General features: G+C 34.9%; 2 protein-coding genes across 3 annotated transcripts; both read left to right on the forward strand.

Moving 5' to 3' along the window:
- Positions 1 to 4,260: 4,260 nt before the first annotated feature.
- Positions 4,261 to 15,305, forward strand: LOC132632963 (digalactosyldiacylglycerol synthase 2, chloroplastic-like). Of its 2 annotated transcripts, XM_060349131.1 has the most exons (6): positions 4,261 to 4,436; positions 4,763 to 4,838; positions 6,660 to 7,032; positions 7,954 to 8,217; positions 8,597 to 8,946; positions 14,580 to 15,305. In XM_060349131.1, exons 3-6 carry the CDS (start codon positions 6,751 to 6,753, stop codon positions 15,067 to 15,069), a joined length of 1,386 nt encoding a protein of 461 aa, XP_060205114.1. In that variant the 5' UTR covers positions 4,261 to 4,436; positions 4,763 to 4,838; positions 6,660 to 6,750; the 3' UTR covers positions 15,070 to 15,305. The 2 variants fall into 2 exon arrangements, with proteins under 2 accessions (XP_060205114.1, XP_060205107.1); XM_060349124.1 differs by lacking the exon at positions 4,763 to 4,838.
- A 152-nt stretch (positions 15,306 to 15,457) lies between these two features.
- LOC132632957 (calcium-dependent lipid-binding protein-like) lies at positions 15,458 to 23,414 on the forward strand. The gene is made up of 11 exons (XM_060349114.1): positions 15,458 to 16,253; positions 18,063 to 18,164; positions 18,436 to 18,486; positions 19,165 to 19,285; positions 19,516 to 19,634; positions 19,738 to 19,836; positions 20,418 to 20,498; positions 20,588 to 20,673; positions 21,659 to 21,884; positions 21,987 to 22,151; positions 22,686 to 23,414. Exons 1-11 carry the CDS (start codon positions 16,149 to 16,151, stop codon positions 22,998 to 23,000), a joined length of 1,470 nt encoding a protein of 489 aa, XP_060205097.1. The 5' UTR covers positions 15,458 to 16,148; the 3' UTR covers positions 23,001 to 23,414.
- Positions 23,415 to 23,521: the final 107 nt, after the last annotated feature.

Here is a 23,521-nt window from a genome sequence, read left to right on the forward strand (position 1 = left end):
TAAAAGAAAACTATTTTCCTCTCTTTGAGATAAAACAATAGCAATATTTAAGCATCAATTGATACTTTCAATTTTAATTCGATTAATTTAAAGGTTTAAAATACTTATTATTTTTTGTCAAATTTTGATTTGAATAATTCTAATTCAAATTATTAAATTAATTTTACATGTTTGAAACGAAACAAAGTAGAAATTGATTTTCTATTTAAACGAAGAAATGCTATTTTTTAATTTTTGGTAAATATTCTCGGTTTAGTTCATTTTACTTGTCATGTTGTGTTTTGCATGGTTTTTTAAGGAAACGTGAATCAGAATTATAATTTGACTAATTTACCTTATTCATTATTTGATCTCCATTTGATATTAATCTCTTTTCACATTTATTACAGTAAGGATAAAAATGAAAAAGTAATTAAATTCTATCTTATTTTAATATATAAGTATTTTAAGTGTGTTGTTGTACAATAATTTCATTTGCTCCCACTAATGGATTGATACGCATGTGGCAATGAATCCATCATTATTGATTTAATGAGATACTTTGAAAATTACATAAATATTGTTTGTTTTTTTAATATGAGATGCACTTTTTTTTTTGACATTGTTTGTTTTTTTAATATGGGATTCATTTTTTTAATAATGCTTGATTTAGTTGGGGCCCACACTTTTTTTTAATATTGGTTGATGTTTAGGTGGGGCTCACACTTTTTTTTTTTTTGGTTTGTTGACAACGAAGCACGAAGCAGACGACCAAAATGGCCCCAACTCGTGCTTCTAAATAGTTAGAAAGTAGTAGGTTAAGTATTGTTTTTGTCATTCTACTTAGTATTCTCAGTTTTGCCCTATAGTTTCTTGTCCTTGATTTTCTGCTACTATCTGTTATTTCTTGTACTTCGAGTATTTTATTTATCTATTTTTTTTTAGATTGTTTATCATGGTCTTCGATCTTGCTCTATTGCATTTTCATACTACTTTGAATTACTTGTCCTTATCTGACCTTTTTTGCTATGCTTTCTCTTGAGCCGAGGGTCTTTCGGAAATAACCTCCCTACATTGTAGGGGTAATGTCTGCGTACACTTTAGCTTTCCCAAACCTCACATTGTGAGATTTCACTGGGCACGTTGTTGTTGTTGTAACATTTGAACAAAATTTTAAAGTTAAGTCGAAGCATTTTTCTTGAATAAATAGTCTCTTAAGCTTGGACATTGTTTTATCTTTGTCCTTTCTATATCAAACTGAACAAACTATGTCTTGAATTTGGAGGCACAATTTGAAAACAACAGAACATCTTAAAATTAGAAAAGGAAACTTAAAGGGACGAGGCAGAACGGGGCAAACTATTGAAAAAATGTTAAATTAGGTAGGGTAGAGCGGGTCAAAATTTAGCGGGTTAAAGCTTGCCCTACTCCGCCCTGCCTAGTTATATCTAGGGACTGACTAACCGAGCTTATCGGTTCTATCATCGATTAAGCATATTTGCAAACCGATAATTGATAAACTGAATTGATGATAAACAAAATCGAACTGAACCGACCAACAAGCACTCTAACGCGGACTGCGACTTTGATTTCTCGTCACTTGATTTTTTCGCAAATTTCAATTGTTATAAGATGGAAGGTGTGTGAGGGGAGTGAAAAAACTTTAATAACTACCATAAAACATACTAATCTCTCTGCTCCAATTTAAGTGTTTTACTATCTTTTTTGGTCTGTCCAAAAAGAGTATATTTTTCTATATTTAGAGGGCGTTTGAATTGACTTTTTAAAAATAGCTTCTAAGCTAAAATCCAAAATCATAAGTTGGAATACTTAACTTTTAACTTTGGCTTATGTTTGTGCTTTTTTTTTGCCTAAAAGTGAGTACTTAAAAACACTTTATTTTTTCTAAACATTACCAAAGTAAAAAAGAGCTTAAAAGCCAATAAATACTTAAAATAAACCAATCCAAATAACCTCTTAGTAAGACCACAAGATTTTAAAAACTATACACATTTTTAATTTAAGAACACATGATATAAAAATTAGAATTTTTGCTTGTTGTAGCTTCTTTTAAGACCTAATTATTAAGAATAACTACCCTTTCATTTAATTATAATTAGTAGCTACAGTGATTTTGTAAATTACCATTCATAGCTACACCCAAATACATAAGTTGGAGTGCCTGAAGTGGTATTGGGCGAGGCTCTCCCCCTGCCAGCCCAGGTTTGAACCCCCCTAACAACATTACTTTTCTTACATATTTTTCCTAGCTTCTTCTCCTTGTATTTTGAGTGTATTTTCGTCATATCTATTTTGTGTATTATGTATGTTTATGTGTATTAGAAGCAGTGATAGAACTGTGTATTTGTTCATATGTATGTGTGTATTGAATGTATGTGTTTGGCCGGCAAGGGGAGAGCCTCGCTCAAATACGCGCAAATACATAAAATACACGCGAAAATTCACATCTTATGCGTGTATGTTTGCTACGCCTTCTAAATTAGAAAAGGTAGTTATGGTTGGTAAGTTCTACCTTTAAGGTAGTTATTCCTGTAAGTTTGTCATAAAAATTCTCTTCATTTCTTAAACTCTATGTCTAGTTAAATTAAGACACTTAAATTGGGATAGAAGGAGTATTAGTTAATTTACGCGCTAAAATGAGTTGAAGACGCGCATATTTTTTCATGTCAGATCTAAATCTTGTCTAACTGAGATGTGTAACTGGTCATAAGGTTAATGTAGGTGTCTAATTGACAGCCGCCAACTTAGATTCTGCATCTAAATTTAATACTCCCAACTCCTATGTATCCATCAAGAAACAAATCCAGCACCTTAGTGGGTCATGCTACAACCTGATGTTCTGCGCTGGTAATAGCTTGGACGTAGGACCCTTTCCTCATCAGATCAACTAACCAATCGAACGGTGTTTGTACTAGGCTCGTTTGGTATAACGGATAAAGATAAATAATTTCGAAATTATATTTGAGATGAATTTATCCCATATTTTGATTGGGATAAAATGGCGGTATCACTAATCTCAGGATTAGTTATCCCGAAATTATAATATTATTTTATCCTTGTGGGAGGATAGAATAACTAATCTAGGATAAGTTATCATGGAATAACTTGCTTCCAACCAAACAATCTCGTAGTGTTTTAAAAGGAAAGGGTGTGAGACTAGGCGATTTACTTACCACGACCGGGAGAGTAAACTCCATGGATCTTTAAATTCATATTTTTACTTTATAAGGTAGTAAAATAGAATACTAACACAATTTTTTAAAAAAAAATACATTAATAGTTTTAAGAAATTAAAGAAATTCATAGAAAACAAAACTTCTAACATGATTTTACAAGTATGAATAATGTAGTGATATAAAAGCTTATGAGATGCAAATCAACTCTAACATCTTAACTTTCATATAGTAAAAGAATCATAATTCTTACAATATATTACTATCATACTATGCAATTTGCCTTCTTAAAAGAAAACATAATTACTTTAAAAAAAGAAGAAGATATTTTGAGACATAAGACAAAAACATAAAGACCAATGGCAAATGAAGATCTAAGATTCGACTATTTTTTTTTTAAAGTTAAGAGATATTCACCCACGGTGTCCTCAAATAGTAAATATGCAATACTATGACTTGTTATTTGAGTTACTCTGAATCTTCTTAATTCTATACATGAAAAAAGTATTAAGTATCATTCATTTATTAAAGAATAATGAGGGTCAATAGTGTTAATTAAGAAATTTAACACATAATTTGTGTGAGAACTATTAGGTAAGCCTAGAGCGTTGGGCGTTAGGCGTGTATAGAACACACAATCAGGCAAGGACGTAAGTCTCACATAACTAAGACTCACACGCAGTGGTGGACCTAGAATTTTTATCAAGTGGGTTCAATATATAAGAAATATATAAATAACACTGTATATATACATATTTTTTTTTAAAAAAAAACAAATTAAATTTATATGTATATATAGAGTTATTTTTCAATAAAGTGGGTTCATATGAACCACTTGAAACCACATGGGACCACCCCTGCCCACACGTGAGCGGTGAGCCTCAAGGACTTTCTTTTAATTTTCTGGAGCGAGCTCCGAGACAAGGTTATATTCTTCCGTCTCCCTTTACTTGTCTCTTTATTTGACAACGGACATAAAACTAACGCAACTTCCTATTCCACGTGCCAAGCGCGTGCCTCTAATTCCCCTCTTGTCAATTTCTTTTTATTCCTACAATACAACTATTGATTGCCCCTTCCTATATTCCTCCTAATTATTCGCATCTTTGCTCTCAAATCATTAATAATAATAATGTCTCTATTATTTCCATTGTATAATACATCTCAATTAATTTATTGTTCCCCACCACCTAGTTCTTGTCGAAGAAAAATTTCCGTGACCTGCGAATTCTTCAACCCCCATAGGTGTTGGAGATAATTCAGGTAAAAACATGTTGTAGATTCTTTCTTTGAAATCTTTGTTTTGTGTTGTTTCAGGTATAAGCAACCTTTTAATGGAATAATAACGAATAATATTATGTTGGCTACGTCTGTTTTCTTATGTTTTATTGCATGCCCCTTTCTTTTCTGTTGGTTCAAGTTTTGAATTTTGACTTTGCAGAAATGAGTTTTTGTGTATATTGGCAACAACCTTTTGTTTTATTCTGTAATGGTTTTTTGTGTATATCGGTTTTGTTTTTGGTATTATGATGCATTTCTGACTGAAGTTTTGTTTCGTGTGCTTTGATTATCGTATTATTTTGCTGTAGTTACTTTGTCATGCCTTCTTTAGTATTTTGCCATGGCTTCTTCACTTCAACCCCTTGGTGTTGGGAGACAATTCAGGTAAAAACATGTTTTAGATTATTCTTTCTCTGAAATCTTTGTTTGTGTTGTTTGTTTCAGGTAACATCAACCTTTAATGCAATAATCAATAATCCTATGTTGGCTACGTTTGTTTTCTTATGTTTTATTTCCTGTCCCTTTCTTTTATATTGGTTCAAGAATTCTGACTTTGCAGAAATGAGTCAAACCTTTTGTTTTCTTCTGTAATGGGTTTTTTGCATATATTGGTTTTGTTTTTGGTATTAATATGCATTTTCTGACTGAAGTTTTTGAGGTTTCATCAATTCTTTTGTGCTTGCTTTTCTTCAATATGGGAAGTAATAGCTTTGTATTTTGTCTTAGCGGAAAGAGAGTGTTCAGTTTCTTTAAAGGGATTCTTTCGTTTATATCCCTTCAGCCAAACTTAATTACCGGCAATAGCCCAAATATACAAAACTTACTTATACACTGAAACGTATATTATATGTATAGTGTATGTATATTATAGTATATTATAGTATATTTATGTATATTATATGCATATTTACGGATAAATATACAAATCCTATATTTTTTCTGGCTATTTTGTAAACTAGATCACCCAAAGGTATTGGGCTGTGATTGTCCCTTCTTTATTTAAATGGGTGTTCGTGCATATCATGCTTTATCTTGCGCATAATATGACAAATTTCTATGGGGAGTTCTGAACTTTCTTCAATTCTATTAAACTATGAATCTTACTTTTCTTCAATATGGCAAGTACAAAAAATTAGTGTTAGCATTCAAGATGTTTCTTATTGAAGCTTATGAAAGGGCACGATGTTGCTCGGACTCTTCAAAAATATCGACGGGTTCGTGTCAGATCCTCCAAAAGTAGTGTATTTTTGTAGGATCCGACACGGGTGTGGCAACATTTTTGGAGAGTTCGAGCAACTTAGGCGCAGACCATCTTTACAGCCACGTATTTGAAATTGCTTAGTATGTTAGAAAAAAAAAAGTACTTACAAGGAAGGAGGAAATGGAAATGGAAGTTTAGAGCTTGTATTTTTCGTTCTCTTAGTGAGAGGTGGATGGAAGGCTTATGCAATGGTTTAAACTGACGCATTAATTTTGACATGGAATATAGATATACATGTGAAAAATGACTGAAATTTCAGCAAATATTAAATTCGAAACCCATAATTTCGAGAGTACGCCATGGGTTAGTGGTAAGGGTGTAACACTTGATGTGGGGTTAGTGGCAAATCATGGGTTCAAACCCTGTTGCAGATAAAAGCCTGGTATTTAAGAAGGGAAAAGGGTAAAGGGCGGCCCGCTATACACCGAGTTTCAAACCGTACGCCACTGGGCCTCGGGGATTTCTCGGGTTAAAAATCATATTCAAAAGTACAATGAGTTCAGTGCTAATTTAAAGGTTGAACTGATCAAAATTAAATCTTGGATCCGCCTTTGCTCTTAGTTCTTTTCACCTAAAGCATGCAGTATTGAATGATGTACCTGAGGTGAGACTACGTGTTTTTCTTAAAACTCGACCACAATTTCTGTTTGTAAGTCAGTGGTGATAGAACAACTCTGCTTGGTACCAAATATATTTGACTTGAATCTCCTCTGTACCCAAGTTTCTTTAGCATCATCTTCTTTTTATTCTTAAACAATCATTATTCATAATGTTTTTAACCCTTTGGCATTTGATATAAATTTTGTAGTGTATTTCTTCATTTCAATCAAACTTTTCCTAAACTTCCCTGTTTTTCTTCAATATCTTCCACTTGTCCTTCATTTAAAACATGTTATGAGTCTTTATGTATTTGATAAAGTACTGATTAATAGCTTCAAATTCAGCTGTACAGGTCAGTCTGTGAAACTGCCCTTTCCTGACTCTAAGTGGCATGTGAAGAAGCCAGAAATAATCTGACTCGATCTACCTCCATAAATGGACAAAAAACATCACATCGCCATATATACTACTGCAAGTATTCCTTGGCTAACTGGGACTTCCGTCAATCCTCTCTTTCGTGCTGCCTATCTTGCAAAAGATGGCGAGCAAAAGGTCGCCTTGGTTGTTCCTTGGCTGCCATTGAAAGATCAGGAACATGTTTTTCCCAGTGGTGTCAAATTTAATTCACATTTGGAGCAGGAAAAGTGTGTCCGCCAGTGGGTGGAAGAGAGGACTGGATTTGCATCAAATTTTAGCATACGTTTTTACCCTGGAAAGGTAAATCCAGAATTATTTCAACTTATCGAAAAAAAAAAAGAATTCATCTCATTTCTTTTCTAAATTCTTAAATACGATTGAGTAAGAATGTAGCTTATAATACCAAAAACACCGAGCTCCTAGGTATATGTGTGTCTATATCTTACTATCTAGCACTAGGAATTACAGCTTGGATTTATTCAATGATGATCGCACTGATGTTCAATTCGACATATTTGTAGATGTCAACCAAAATTGTTTTACATGCCCCTTTTTCTTTCTTCTGTTTTATTGGCTTTTCTTTTTCTTCTCCTCATATGCAGAAGATTTAGATTGGGAGCAAGGGAAGCTGCTCTAAAAGCGTTCAATATGTTATATTTTCCCCTTCAGAAATTTTAAGCCTGTCAGAGTGACAATTTGCCGCAAGTTAGTTCTTAGAAAACATCCTAGTGCTTCAAGCTCTCAGCTTATGATCTTTGATTGTTTTTCTTTCCTGTACTTAGGGGAACGGAGAAATTGAAACTTGTAACTTAAGGAAGTCTTTTCTTTTTTTAATTTTGTTTAGTATTTATTTCATCTTTTTCTCTTCTGTTTATTTCTTGGAATTTAATGATGTCTCTACAGTATGAACACAACTAAATCTAGACTGCTGCTAGAAATTTAGGGTCCTTAAACTTGCGAAAAAAGGTGGGAGTTCCATGCGGGAATATAGGTTTTTTAGCTTTAAAATCATTTGGTTCTTGAAAGTATGCACCGTGATAATTTTGTTATCTTCTTCCAACCTCCTATTTTCATTTTTTTCTAGAATTAGTTCTATTTAATCAATGATAACATTTTGATATGAAGTTCTGGAAGATCATTTCATATTGCAAATTATTCTATTCAATTTGTTTTCATTTATCAGTATTTGTAATTTTGCAATGATAATTTCTGGCACTGAAGTTCTCTCTGGAGAAAAGGAGCATTCTTGCTTTAGGGGATATAACTGTAATTATCCCAGATGATGAAGCAGATGTTGCAGTCCTTGAGGAGCCTGAGCATCTTACGTGGTTTCATCACGGAAAGAGATGGAAAAAGAAATTTCGTTTGGTTTTAGGAATTGTTCACACCAATTACTTGGAATATGTTAGAAGAGAAAGGAATGCTGTGGAGGCTTTTTTCTTGAAACAGATAAATACTTGGGTTGTCGATCTTTATTGCCACAAGGTATGATGCTAGTTCATTTTAGTTTATGTAATTTGTTGGTTATGATGATCTAGATTCTGTGTGGGAAGGGGGAGGGCACGAACTGGTACATGTTTTAAGCTAATTAGGTGAAATGTAAGTATTTGAGATCACTTTAATGTGGGACTGTTTAATTCTCTTTCTGATGGACTTGAGAAACGAATGCTCTTCCACCAGTAAATGGTATAGCACAGTGGCAAAGATAATGGTTTTACCTTGATATATAAATTTTAGACTTCTTTACGATTCTGAAATTACTCCGTGAGACTTAACGGCCTTACTTGTGGTTATAACTTCGATTGTGGTTTTCTCGTACTTGATATGAAATGACTCAAATAGTTACAATTTCTTGTTCTGACAGGTCATCAGGTTATCTGCTGCCACCCAGGATCTCCCAAGATCCCTGGTCTGTAACGTGCACGGAGTCAATCCAAAGTTCCTTCAGATTGGGATGAAAACCATAGAGAAGCAGCAAAATGATAAGCAAGCTTTCAGCAAAGGTGCCTACTACATTGGTAAGATGTTGTGGAGTAAAGGATACAAGGAACTACTTAGACTCTTACGTGATCATCAAAAGGAACTTGCTGGATTAGAAATAGATTTATACGGTAGCGGTGAGGATTCTGCTCAAATTGAGGTGGCTTTTAAGAAGTTGGAATTTACAGTTAAGGTCCATCCAGCGCGTGATCATGCTGATCCTATATTTCACAAGTAAGTTCCTCCAAATGCTAACTACTACTATCAAACTTCTCCTTCACTCCTGTTATATATCTGTGAGGTATTTCTCCCATTGTGGGTGACTGGGTGTGCATCTACTGTATCTATTCAAACGTCTTTTGTGTTTCACTTAGGGTTTGTTTGGTATGAAGGAAAATCTTCTCCTAGAAAATGTTTTGTTGGAAAATAAGTGGGTTTCTTACTAGTTTTCTAGTATTTGGTAAGTAAGAAAAAAATATTATTCCAAGAGCATTTATATGAAATCTAGCAAAACACTTTGAGAGTGGGGTGGGGTGGGAGTGGGGTGGGATGGTGGGAGTGGGGGGCGTTGGGTGGGCGGGGAGGAGACAATGAACTTGGAATGTCACTTATGGAACCTGTTTGCCCTACTTCCATTAGGAAAGTCATTTTCCTCATTTTTAAAGAACTTGTTTTCCTGGAGAAAATGTTTTTCAAAAATTTTGATCAACCAAACATGGGAAACTTGGAAATCCCAAAACACACCCTTAGTCTTTTTGGTGTAAACACCCTTAGTCTTTTTGGTGTAAAGGGAGGATACCATTATGAATGGAAGATCGGGACGACTTGGATAAAAGATTTTGTTGAACCACTCATTCACTTTGTAAATACTTTTGATGCCATTTTATGTGGTAATAATGAATAAATATAATATATTAAAAAAAAATTATGTACACAGGTTAAGGGCTTTAGGCTTGTTTGTGGTTATGCTTTCCCAGTATCCTATCATCCTTTAATGTCTCTTCCCTACGTTTTCAACACTCAATAGAATAATAGAATTTATCTACATGATTTTTAAGATATTTATGAGATGTAAATTTATCTTAGTACTTTCTTATGCTTTGGCTTCACTATAGCAATTGTAAAAATGGCAGTTACTGTGGTCCACTCTTGGCCCGCCTTATCCAACTCTTAGTTGTGGTATCAGACAGTGCTAACACTCTGGAATAGGTCAAAATAACTCAATTTCAGAAGGCAAGTGAAGTAGAACAAGTTTTTAAAAACTTGAGTTTCCTTAAAGTTGTTTTCCTTATGTTCTATAAAGACATCTCTTTTGTTGCACAGTTGGCGCATCTCTGTTCGATTTTATTCCGTGATATTTCACCAAAGTAAGGTTATCCATGTACTATAAAACAAAATAGTTGCAGGGCGTCCAGTTTTACTTTTTATTAGAACAATTTTCTTGTTCGATTCTAGAAACTCAAATTGTCTTTAGAATTACCTGGTACCTGTGTTGGTGGGAGATAGAGATTTCCTTTAGAGTCTCAAAAAAAAAAAAAAAAAAAAAACTCAAATTGTCCTCCTGGTGTCCCATCAGTTATCTGTAAGGAATGCATTTTGGATTCTCATCTTAATAATGGTGTCAACTCCAGACTGAGATGGACATTCAAATATGGGATGGACACTGTATTCGAAAAATGCGGCAGCTGGTTTTACATTCTGCAAGAAACACGCTTTGACTGGTTTAATCAATTTCAGGTGTCTGAGTTGCCTCTTAAGGTAGCGTGTTACTGTAAAAGTGTTCTCAGCTCAATGCCAGTTAAGTAATTAGAAACTTGCATTGATAGAATGGGAAATTTACTTCTTCCCTGGAGTCTGTAATCCGCTTTCCAAGTGCGACGTTCCTAAGTACCCAGCCTCTGCCATTACCCCCACCCTGCACATACAAAATGAAAAAGCAAGAAAGGACAAGAATGGAGAATTGTTGAAGGAAAGGAAAACAAAGCTCAAGGGTGTGCATAAATCGGATTGAAACTGTATCCAAGCTCCAAGGCTAGTTCGTGCTCCTTGGACCGGTGAAACTTAGCAAATTGAAACATCTTAGTAACCAAAGGAAACCAAGACACAGATACTAGAGGCGAGTGAGAGTGAATTGGGGGTTTGAAAAACAAGTCAAAATCATTTAGGACAGATAACAACAACAACAACATACCCAGAGTAATCCCACAAAGTGGGGTCTGGGGCATTTATTCTGGTTAGTTGATCAGTTTGAATTTTGTCCTTTTTGGCTTCTTTTGTGCCATAGTGTTGATGGAACAAATCGGTTGCATTCATAAATTAGCAAACGCATAACAGAAGATGCAACATTTATTGACTTGAAAACGTAGCAATTTAACCAAAAGAGATAACTTGTGGGGAACTGGGGATCGGTTCTAGAACGCACTAGGTCTTACGCTACACAGAGCTATAAATGCTGAAAGCTGCAGAATATTTAACACCACAAGTAGACCCATGAAAGTTCCCAATTTAAATCACTTCCACTTTTAAGGATTACCAAAGTGCCCCAACCATCCTCAGTGTGCATAAAGTAGCACGGTAGCAAGTAGGAACCTAACAAAGTAGTTGGTGTGCATAGTTTATGGATCCAAGAGGTCTTTTCACGAACCCAAGGGGGTTCTGAACTTTTACTGTTCTGGATTTGACTTTTGCCATTATTGGTATTGATTCTATTTAGGTGTTAAGTGCACTTTATGGGGAGAGAGAGATAGAGAATGAGAGATGTGTTGCTGTTCTATGCACATTTGAAATGAATATATTTTAAGAGATTCGATGGGTCTCAAGAGGTTGTTTCATGAACCTAACTGGTTTTGAATTTTTTCTGATCTTGTCACGACCCAGCCAGAGGGCCATGACGGGCAACAGGAGCTAACCTCCCGAACACCTCTTCTCATACATCTCATAATCATATCTAGGTGGACCACAAAGATAACTCATAACTATCATAATCTGTAAGGGCATGAGTCTAAAAGATAAATGCACATCTACATAATCATCCTCAACTAAGCCCATATGCACAAGCCAATAAGACTGCCAAAAATGATACACAAAAATATGAACCGATGAGGTTATAGAACATCTAACTATATACATCTGTCTATGAGCCTCTACATAGAGTGCATGAAATCATAAAGACGGGACAGGACCGCACTGTGCCTAAATATGTACACAAAAGAATAATACCACTAGACTGCAGCTCCGAAGCAAGTGGAGCGCTCCTGAGAAATCGCTGATGAAGCACCTATGGATCTGATCCGTCTCCCTGCCTACCTGCGAGCATGAACGCAGCGTCCCCAAGGAAAAGGACGTCAGTACGAAAAATGTACTGAGTATGTAAGGCATGAATAACAACACAATAAAAATATGTAGAAACATAAGGTAAGAGAGATAAACTGTACATCTGATTGCTTCTTGAGGCGGATGTCATGCATGCTTAGCTTTTTTAAAAAAACATTTTTCATATATATATATATTGTTGCGGAACATGCAGCCGATCCAAAATATCATATCATCCCACGTCTGTGGCATCCCGCGTCCGGGTTAACATCATAACCTGCCCACTGCAGTGGTGTGCACATCTACGTGCATGCCCGACCGACTATAGCGCGGCGCGGTGTGAGAAAATACATACATATATATAAAGCATGCATGAGATCCCAATAAAAGCTATAAGTCTATCGGAGTGATGTAAGGTCGGTAACCTCCGATTATCATTATGGAATCATCACCAATGCTATATCTCACCTTGAAAGAACAATTACCATAAGGTGAGATTAACAATAATGAATAAAATCAATAATCATAGAACAAGCTCAATAATATCATGAAAACATTACGAACTATAAGCTTTGATATTTTTAGAAATGGAATCATTATCATCATAGGGAACTTTTGTCAACAATACCATAGGAACTTTGAGAATTATGAGTTTCTAGCAATTCATGGAAATAGGACATTATGGATATCATGTATGGGTTCACAATAAGGGAATCATGCCTTTAGAAAGAAAGGGTTAACCTTAACATACCTCGTCGTCTCTTTAACTACTCAAAGCCTATCCTCCCGAGCTCGTAAATCTACATTCAAGATGATTCACACTTCGGGTAAGTTGTGGTCAAACTAAATTAATAAATGAGCTAACGAAAATTGGGCAGCATTTCCCCTTATATCTTCTATTTCCTCCAACTCAAAAACAACTCCCAAAACCACAATAAAAACACCAACAATTCCATAAACAAAAGATTACATTCCCATCATACTCAATCCAATCCCAAACTTCTTTTCATGAACAATCCATAACATCAACTTCAATACAAGATTATACTCATAATTGTATACTGCAATTGCTTAACATCATTATTATCCCTCGTAACAAGATTATACTCATAACATGCTAACAATTATAGTTCAAATTAATTTACAACTCAAAATATCATCAATTCATATTTGAACTTTTCCCCATAACTCTTTTCACTTTCTAAGGCTTGCTAAACCTTCAAATCAACTTAACATAAGAGATAAGATGAAGAACATACCTTCTATTTGAAGAATTTTAACTCACACAATTTGCTCCAAGACTTAATCCCCACAACTCCAAGTGAAAGCAAGAACCTCCAACTTTCATAAATTAACTTTGGTTTTCAAGGTTGATCTTCTCTTGATTTGATTTGGAATGATTTGGAGTGTTTATGGATGTTAAGGGAAGCTTAGAGAGACATTAGGGATTTATTTTGGGTGAAAAATGAAGCCTAGGTCGTGGAAATATCTATTTATAGGCTTAGGAAAAAAATTCTACCGACTTCCAATTTCTGGAAATTTCGGGAAAAGTATGGGTTACCGTTCATCCCGTACTTTGAAGTACGGGTTACTGTTCATCCCGTACATTGGAGGTAATTTTTTATTTTTTTTTAACTTTTTGGAAATTTCAGGTAAGGTACGTCCAAAATGTACGGGACGTACATTTTTGTATGGGTCGTACTTCATCCTATACTTCTCAGAATTGCGATCTGTTAGTTGCATTGGAAAGAAAACTCGCCGAACTTCAATTTACATAGGTTATGGATTCCGTAGCTCCTCATATTCTAGGATATATGTCTCTCTCAAGTTGGACCAAAAATCCTGTCCAAAATTCTGCCAAGTTTTCCCAAATTTTCAACAAACTTATTTTCTTCGCTTCGCTTGATCCCGAAACCTTTAAATACTTGTGTAACACTTGTTAAAAGTCTTCCTTAACCTTATAGGGGTATCATAGCCTCTCTGGACTCACGTTAGTTTGCTTACGATGACGTGGAAATTTACTAGGTGTAACAGTTCTTGATTTGGCTTTTGTCGATGTTATTAGCTCTTTTTATATTGATTCACTTGTAGGTGCTAAAGTCCACTTTTATGGAGAGAGATGCACATTTGAAATGAATATATGTTAAGAGATTCAGCGGATCCCAATTTCTGTGACAGTTCCAAACAAACAAACGAGAAATGAATCCATGGTTACTCTTTGGTATAATGAAGAATATAATTTGTCTTGAATGGCTTTATGTCTCATTGAATATTTCAATATTTAAATGAAAGACATCCAGGATATCTTTTTTTTTTCTTTCTGAGGAAAATGGCATATTTTATGACTTTCTAAGGGATTCTCTTTTAAAACAACATGTTCATGGGACAATCAATGCTGTGACAACAGATTATTTTATCTTGTTCTTTCTTTACATGTACTAGCTACATTGACAATATGTGTTAGTTTTAACATTTCACTTTACAGGTGTTGGTTTTTCTTCCTCATATCATTAACAATGGATTTTTTTTTTTTGGGTTCTTTTGTTTGGTTTCAGCTATAAAGTGCTTCTTAATCCAAGCACGACGGATGTTGTTTGTACAACTACAGCTGAAGCACTAGCTACGGGCAAAATAGTTGTATGCGCCAATCATCCATCGAATGAATTCTTCATGCAGTTTCCAAATTGCAGAACTTATGATAATGGTGAAGGTTTTGTTAAAGCTACACTCGAGGCATTGGCTGATGAGCCTGCTCCTCTGGCTGATAAACAGAGGCATGAACTTTCCTGGGAAGCAGCAACTGATCGATTTATGAATTCAGCACAGCTGGACGTCGTGCCAATAAAGAAAATAGCAAAGACTGGTTCGAAATCTTTCCTCTCCACATCGTTAAGTTTGAAGAAAAAACTCGAGGATGCATCAGCGTCGGTACATTTCATGGGGACTGGATTTCTGAGTTCACAACCGGATGAAGAGCAATGTAAAGAGCTGGGATTAGCCATTCCTTCAAAGAAAAAGGGATTTTCTTCTGGAAGATGGATATGAGAGGCATAGTCTGCAGGCTGGTATCTTGAAAGCATGATGCAAATTGTTTGTCATTAGTGTTAATATTTCTCTTTCTTTTTTTTTTTTTTTTTTTTTTGGACAGCCAACAATGTAGTCTTTTCTGTTGAAGTGAAGGATTTGCTGTTTAGAATTAACAATCATTCAATTTGTTGTTGAATAAGATTCTTTGGTTGTTATAAAAACATGACATTAATGGCTCGTTTGATTGTTGGTTAGAGTTATGCAGGGATTAGTTATATAAAGTTCAGGAATCCACGTATACATTATTTCATCTTCTACCCTACATAAAAACAAAACTCATTGACACATAACTTATACCTGATTTATTTAGGTAGGATTGTAAAACGGAATCAAATACCGTACTTGGTATGTTTGAAATTTATACAAAGTCCACTACTAAAAAGCTACCAAATATCATATTAGCTATGGCAATTTTAATACATGAATAATTCTCTCCATAACCAACAACTGAATGACCACTAAAGGTGAAATGAAAAGTTTTTATCGAGTCAAAAAGTTTTCAAATACCGTATTACTACTATTCTTTCTGAAATATATTACTGCAAGAATATCACATAAGTCATAAGGCATTGAGAAAGAACAACTCCTATGCAAATGCAGTTCCAAAGAGGAAAAAAAAAAAATGAAACAAGAGGCAGACACATATATGCTTTTATTGTAGCAGAATTTCCAGCTAACCCAAATTCTCAGAGTAATTAAAAAAAAAAAAAATCTCAAAGTCAGTTACTATTACGTAACAAAATATAAAACTAAGGGGACTCCCCATGCAAACAGACAAATTTACCCCTGACATAACTAACTCCTTCAACCACCTTTCAAATTTTTGGCTCGTGGCTTCCTAATCCATTTTCTCAGCTCCTCCTAATCCAAAGACAATAATATTTTATTTCCAAGAAATCAAACCAAATATTCTTTTGTCAGCTCGTACGGTTGAATTACAAAGTCTGTTAGTTTTCCACGCGTCAATTTGGAATCATATCTGATTCTGCATTTCACCAATCTTTGAAGATTTTTCGTTTTTATAGTAAAATATAAAAATGGGATTGATATCGGGGATATTAATGGGGATGATATGCGGGATCGGTATAATGTTCGGTTGGCAATATATGATGAGGTATCGTAGCCGCAAGCGAATCGCCAAGGTAACTTTGTCAACAATTTCTGTTATATTGTGTTTCGATTGGCATGTTGTAATGTCGAGTTATGTTTTAATTTTCTCGTCAAAAATATTATGAGGAGTAATTTTCATCTCTGGAATTTGTCAAACTTAAGAGCTCTGAAGGTTCTTTTTTTTTTTTTTTTTTTTTTTTTTTTTGTGTCTGAAATAGGTAATGATTTTGGGGGAGTGTTTTTGAATTAAGTTCAAGTTGGTGCTTCTGATGGGATAGTGCATTGATAGTAAGACATAGCTCAAAATAATTTGTCTAACTTTGGAGTTGGGAAGCCTAATTTTTTTTAATTTTTTTTACTGAAATAGGTACTCCCTCTGTCCCAATTTGTTTGACACTTTTCGCTTTCCGAGAATCAAACTTCTTAATTTTGATTGTGTGTTTGAACACAGAATCTCTACAATTTTCAAAATAAAATTTTCATATTTGGAAACTACGTAAATAGTATTATAAGTCACCATAATTAATAATTTAAAAGACATACTCCCTCTGTCCCAAAAAGATTGTCCTCCTTTTCATTTTAGTCTGTCCCAAAAAGACTGTTCCCTTTCTATATTTAGAAACAATTTAACTTTATTAGATGATTTACAGCCACACAAATATCTATGGCTTGTTTTGGACCACACATTTCAAAAGTCTTCTTTTATTTCTTAAACTTTGTGCAAAGTCAAAAGAGGACAATCTTTTTGGGACGGAGGGAGTATGAAAAAATAATGGTCAAAGAACAACTCGTTTGACTCTCGAAAAGCGAAAAGTGTCAAACAAATTGGGACGGAGGGAGTAATAATTTTGAGAGTGATTTGGAATTAATTAAGTTCAAGTTGCATTGGCAGCTTGGTGCACAAAGCATCCTGCGTTAGCAGGGTTCGGGGTGCGGCTCTAGGGTTGTTATGTAAACAATCTACGCTAACGCAAGCATTAGTGGCTGCTTCCACGGCTCGAATCTGTGACCTATAGGTCACACAGAGATAACTTTACCGTTACTCCCATGATGGACTAGTGCATTGCTAAAAGAAAATACACACTGCTATCATAAAAGGATACAAATATGAAGCCTTTGGTACCTAATAAAACATGGATTAATGGAGATGAAATTTCTGGCTTGAAGTTAGGATTGTCAGCAATGAGTATATTGAGGGCCTTTAAGAAGCCATGTACTATCTAAAGTTGCTGGTCAAAATTAAACATAAAATGGATAAATTTCTCAGACTTTGCCCATGGCATCGATCCGTTTTACAACAACAACAACATATCCAGTGTGATTCCACAAGTGGGGTCTGGGGAGGGTGGGGTGTACGCAGACCTTACCCCTACCTTTGTGAGGTAGAGAGGTTGTTTCCATAGACCCTCGGCTCAAGAAAAACTTTTTTCAAAACAGGTTTGAAGAATACAAGATTATAAAAAAAGATATGATGAAAATATCAAAGAAAAGCAAAGTATTGACCGCCAAAAAATGCCATCGATCCGTTTTATTATAATGTAGCTAGGCTGTAGTGAAAATTTCTTTAATTGAATTGTTATTCACTCTGCTGTTGCTTGGGCTTAATTTATTGATAGTTTTGATGCTTGATTCTCTTATTTGCTCCATATGTATTGATAGTTCAGTTTCTCCCCATGTGCTTTTCCTACAAGAGTAAGAACTAGCCACTGTGATTGCAAAATTTATTTGGTGCTCCTCATCATGCTTGTTGAACATAGAATTTAAATTACAGATATGCATGTTGCTTTCCTTTCTGAAAGACTGGTATTTGATCTCTTCATTTTGTTTTAATGCTTTAACAGGCAGTGGATGTAAAACTAATGGGCTCCCTAAACAGGGATGATCTAAAGAAAATATGTGGCGATAAGTTCCCTGAATGGATATCATTCCCAGTTTTTGAACAGGTTGGATATTGGCTTTACTTTTTCCGGTTTCTCCTGCATATGATCTTTGAAGTTCATAGCTCTGAGAATCTTTTATTCTGCCATCTTTTAATATAACTTTTAACCACCATACTGACTAATTTAACACTATAATGTCTCATTAACAGTTTGATGCCATATTTAAGACTAGAAATCTATTTCATTGTGAATAGATGTTTTTAACACCTTGATAGAAGAGCCTTATGGTGGCATTATTAAAATTAATTTTCTCATATTTGTTTCACGCTGGCAGGTCAAATGGTTGAACAAACAATTGAGCAAACTGTGGCCATTTGTTGCTGATGTAAGCTTTTACACCTATCTTTGGTATCCTGTGCAATTTTTTCTTTGTAAGTCAGGTTTTGTAACTTCAATAGTAATATTAATTGTGATTACGTTGGAGATTCTCTTTGATTATCAGCATATAAAATGTCTCTTCTGATGATCCCCAAGTCTTTTCTCCTCTCTAGAGAATATATCTTTCAATAATGTCACCATGTCTTAGTATTCTACTTCTCTTGAGGATTAGGGAACTTCCACAAGACATTTATGATGCTGATCCTTAACATAATCTATAAGAATTTTAAGTTTTCATGTGTTGGTATTTGATGCTAATGCTTCTGGTACGACATATCGAAGTTGTTTACAGACTTGGCAGAGCCCTATTAATGTTTTATGTGGAAGAAACGGTATCGAAGTTGAATTTAAGTTTGGGAGATAGGTTGAGATGCAGTAGGCATAGAATCTCTTTTTCATAAACTTGAGCAGATGGAACTTTTGTTTTGTGTACAGTATCTTAGTTGACTCCTGTGTGCACTGAGACTGGAAATTTGCTTTATGTACCTCATCCATTATGATGGTTAGCACTCTGGATGGATAATTTAAATGTTAAAACTTTTCTAGAAATATTTGTTTTGTACTATTCAACCTCGATTTTGTGACACCATAAATCTAATAATCTCTGAAATATGTCACTGTGCAGGCAGGAGAAGCTATCATAAAAGACTCTGTTGAACCTATTTTAGAAGATTATCGACCTCCTGGAATTTCTTCAATGAAGTTCAGCAAACTGTCCTTGGGAACTGTGGCTCCTAAAATTGAAGGTAGCAACATAAACCTATCCTCTATTGTTATGTTCTGTCTTATTAGACATTCTACTGAAGAATCTATAACCACATACTTAGTGATTTCTCCATTGTTTATTAATTCATACTCCAGTGCAATTAAATTAATTTATCTATACCGAACGTTTCTTTGGTAAAGATGATGTTTAGTTGTTTAAGTTTACCTCCACCATTAAATGTTATTCATGTGTAATACCTAATTAATACAGGTATTCGAGTTCAAAGCCTTAAAAAAGGTCAAATTATTATGGATATTGACCTCCGATGGGGTGGTGATCCCAATATTGTTATAGAAGTTGATGCAGTGGTTGCTTCTATACCTATTCAGGTTTGGTGCCTCAACTCTTCTGTCTAATTTGCTGAGGACAATTTTACTGATTACTGAGTTTTCTAGCAAGCAGTTGTACTGACCTTAACCAAATTGGTTTCAGTTGAAAGATCTTCAAGTCTTCACTGTTATTCGTGTCATATTCCAACTAGCTGAGGAAATTCCCTGCATTTCTGCAGTTGTTGTTGCTTTACTTTCTGAGGTATAACATAGATTATATGAGCAAATTTGCTTCTTTTATTCTTCAATTTGTGTTGTTTCTAATATAGACTCCATGAGAACATGCGCCGAAGTTTATTCAAAATTTGATCTGAAGTGTCTGTCGAGAGACTAAGCAGTAGTTCGAGAGACAATGCAATTTACAGACAAGTTTAAGGGTCTGTCGATGTATGAAGCCTTAATGTTTTTTATAATTTGATAGTACGACATGTTAACTGAACTTGATTCAAGAATAAAAAATCAGATCATTACAAGAAAATGAATATTAAGTCATGAACTTTAACCATGGACACAAATTTCAATTCGTCCTTTCTGGTTAGTTGGCAAATCATGTATATTGGACTTGTGCCAAGATAGACTAAACTCAAAATTCTTCTAGAACAAGTATAGAAGTGCCAACTAGCACTTTGTCGCATGACTCTGGATGCTTCATCTTGTTAAATTATCTTGATTGGTTTACGGTTCTGTTTTAAGTGGCAAAAGTATAGCCCCTTTCAGCTGGATTTATGAGAAACTTATTCCTGATAGACATTTGAATGATTGATACCTTGTTTATCCAACCAGCCAAAGCCAAGAATTGATTATACTTTAAAAGCTGTTGGTGGAAGTTTAACAGCTCTTCCTGGACTTTCTGACATGATAGAAGTAAGTGTTAACAATGTGCCTCTAGCAATACATTTCATATTTCAAATCTTCCCCCTCAGCCTAACACTGGTGTTGTTTCTCACTGAAAGGACACTGTAGATTCAATTGTAACAGATATGCTAGAATGGCCTCACAGAATTGTTGTACCAATTGGAGGCTTACCTGTGGATATCAGGTATCTTCAATTTCCCAATTTTCTTGTCCACAGGCTAATTATCATGCGGTTTATCTTTGGGCTTTTTAAATTTTTTTCCCGTTGGCTAAAATTAATTACATGCGCTAGCCAAATTATACGAAAGATATACACTGATTATGTATACTATATGTATATATATGTATATTATATGTATACAATATATATATTTATACTTAAATAGGAAACCTATACATTTGCTTGTTATTTTGTAAATTAGATCGCCAAACGCATTGGACTGTAATGATCTCTTTATTTTTTCAATCTTCATAATACTGAAATAATAGGCAGAAGTTGGGTGCTTCCTTTTGCTTTCTTCTCTGTGTGTGCACATCCACAATATTTATTTATTTTCCCAACTCTTCTTATTTAATTTGGTTTATTTTCATCAATTTGTTTGACATGGTGCTGTAAGTAAGTTGTCTTTTGCCAATCTATTGACAAGGTGCGCAAAGGCTGAGCGGGATTTCAACTTTATGAGTTTTGAATTTAAGAACGATGATTTCAAGTGTTAATAAATGTGTTGTAAACTTAATATTTGCAGTTGCGGAGCCACATTGCTCAATTTTTTTACTTATTATACATGTATATTACAATCCAAAAATAATAAAATGCTTGATAAATACAAGGGTTGAATTCCATTGACTTGAAATAGAAGCTTGATATAATCGATTTTTATAAAAGTTGAATCCCCTTAATGAAATTTTTAGCTCCGTCACTGAATATTTGTACTTATTTAATGAATTTCATAATACAAATACTATTTGAACAAAAACTATTGGTTTGGCGAACCCGTATCCAGGCCTGCTGAACTATTGTTCTGTCTTTTGTGTACTGCATTTCCCTGGGGCTGGAGTCCATTGCCTGTATTTCAAGGCCTTCCCAAATCTGTCATGTTCTTCTGAATATGGAACGTAAATGCTAGGTCATCAAACTGATTTTAATTGTTGTTTCTGTGTCCATGCAGCGATTTGGAGCTTAAGCCACAGGGGAAACTAACAGTAACTGTAATGAGGGCTACAAACTTAAAGAACCAAGAAATGATTGGAAAATCTGACCCATATGTGGTCGTGTATATTCGTCCACTGTTTAAGTTTAAGACAAAAACCATTGATAACAACCTAAATCCTGTTTGGGATGAGACATTTGAGTTGATTGCAGAAGACAAGGAGACTCAGTCTCTCTTCCTAGAGGTTTAATTACAACATCCATCTCTCTTTTTATTTTGTTCCTGAAGTGTGATAAATTTAGCCTTCTCATTCTGTTTTTCTTGTTACATTCGTGACTTTGAACAGGTCTTTGATGAAGACATTGGAGAAGATGATCGAATGGGTGTCACGAAGTTGCCTCTGAATGAACTTGAAGCCGAAACTCCAAAAGAAATAGAATTAAGGTTGCTGCCAAAATTTGATATGCTCAAAGTCAAAGATAAGAAGGATAGAGGAACTATTACCATCAAGGTACACAACAAAATCATAGTTTTTGTCATGATCCTCCGTTTTAACTGTCCTATTTGTTTACTTTGGTTTTCTCCGCCTTTAAGACAATTACTGATCTAGAATGTAGATGCTATGAGTCTGAGTTACGAAAGTAGTTTTGCAATGTATATCTAGCTCTATCTATACTTGGTTTCCACCCCAAAGCATAGAATAAAGCTTTTGAATAATGGGTTCAATTGAACCCTAGTATATTCGACATGGATCAAATACACATACACACACACACACACACACACACATATTTCACTTTCATTTATAAATCCTGCTCGCCTACTTAGAGGTGGATTCGAACCACTAACACAAGGATTTTCAGTCCTATGCTCGAAAGAGCGGAGCTACCTGAACCACTTTCCTACAGTCTATTTTCTTCATCGAATAGCGCCCTACCTTACATATATAGCCCAAATTTCGAAAATACAATAAGTTCAGTGTTAGGAACTTTAAAGATTAAACGAATCAATTTGTTATCACACATTATGGTGCCAAAAAATGCAGATACTGTACCATGAGTTCAGCAAGGAAGAGCAATTAGCAGCACTGGAGGAAGAGAAGAGGATCATAGAAGAAAGGAAGCAACTAAAAGCAGAAGGTGTAATTGGAAGCTCAATGGAAGCACTTGATGGTGCAGCAGCATTAGCTGCATCAGGTGCCGGTGCGGCGGGCAGTAAGCTAGGTGCTGGTGTAAAGGTAGTAAAAAGTGGACTAAACAAAACCAAAAAGTTCATGGGAAGAACCTTCACTGCACAATCAAATAATCACAAGAAAAGTGGTTCTGGTTCCTCTCCGACAGGAAATGTTGTTCAAGATTAATAATATTCTGTACAGCAGTACTCTCTTTTTGCAGTATGGATTTTTTGTAATGATTAGTGATTTTGAGTTAGATCTTAGTGATTGGACTGAGGTTTACAAAATCTCGTACCGTATGTTGATTCAATGTGACAATGAAGCTTATTTCTAAAGATGGAAATTAAGCTATTCATGCAAATACAGTGTAAAAATCCCAATTTCACTTTCATTTCTAGATCCTGTAGCTCCCGGCTATGGTTTGGACCTTTCTCCTGCTTAGAAGGGGATTCGATCCATATCAAAAGAGACTGCTGTATACAGGAAATGTTGTTCAACATTAATACTACTAATATTTTGTATATACAGCAGTACTCTCTTTTTGCAGTATGGATTTTCTGTAATGATTTGTAGTTTTGAGTTAGATCGTAGTGGTTTGAACCGAGGTTTACAATGTGATACCATATGTTGATTCAGTGTGACAATGATGCTTATTTCTAAAGATGGAAATTAAGCTGCGTTCATGCAGTGAAAAACCATGCAAACGA

Source organism: Lycium barbarum, chromosome 1 (genome assembly GCF_019175385.1).
Source record: "Lycium barbarum isolate Lr01 chromosome 1, ASM1917538v2, whole genome shotgun sequence".
Lineage (NCBI taxonomy): Eukaryota > Viridiplantae > Streptophyta > Magnoliopsida > Solanales > Solanaceae > Lycium > Lycium barbarum.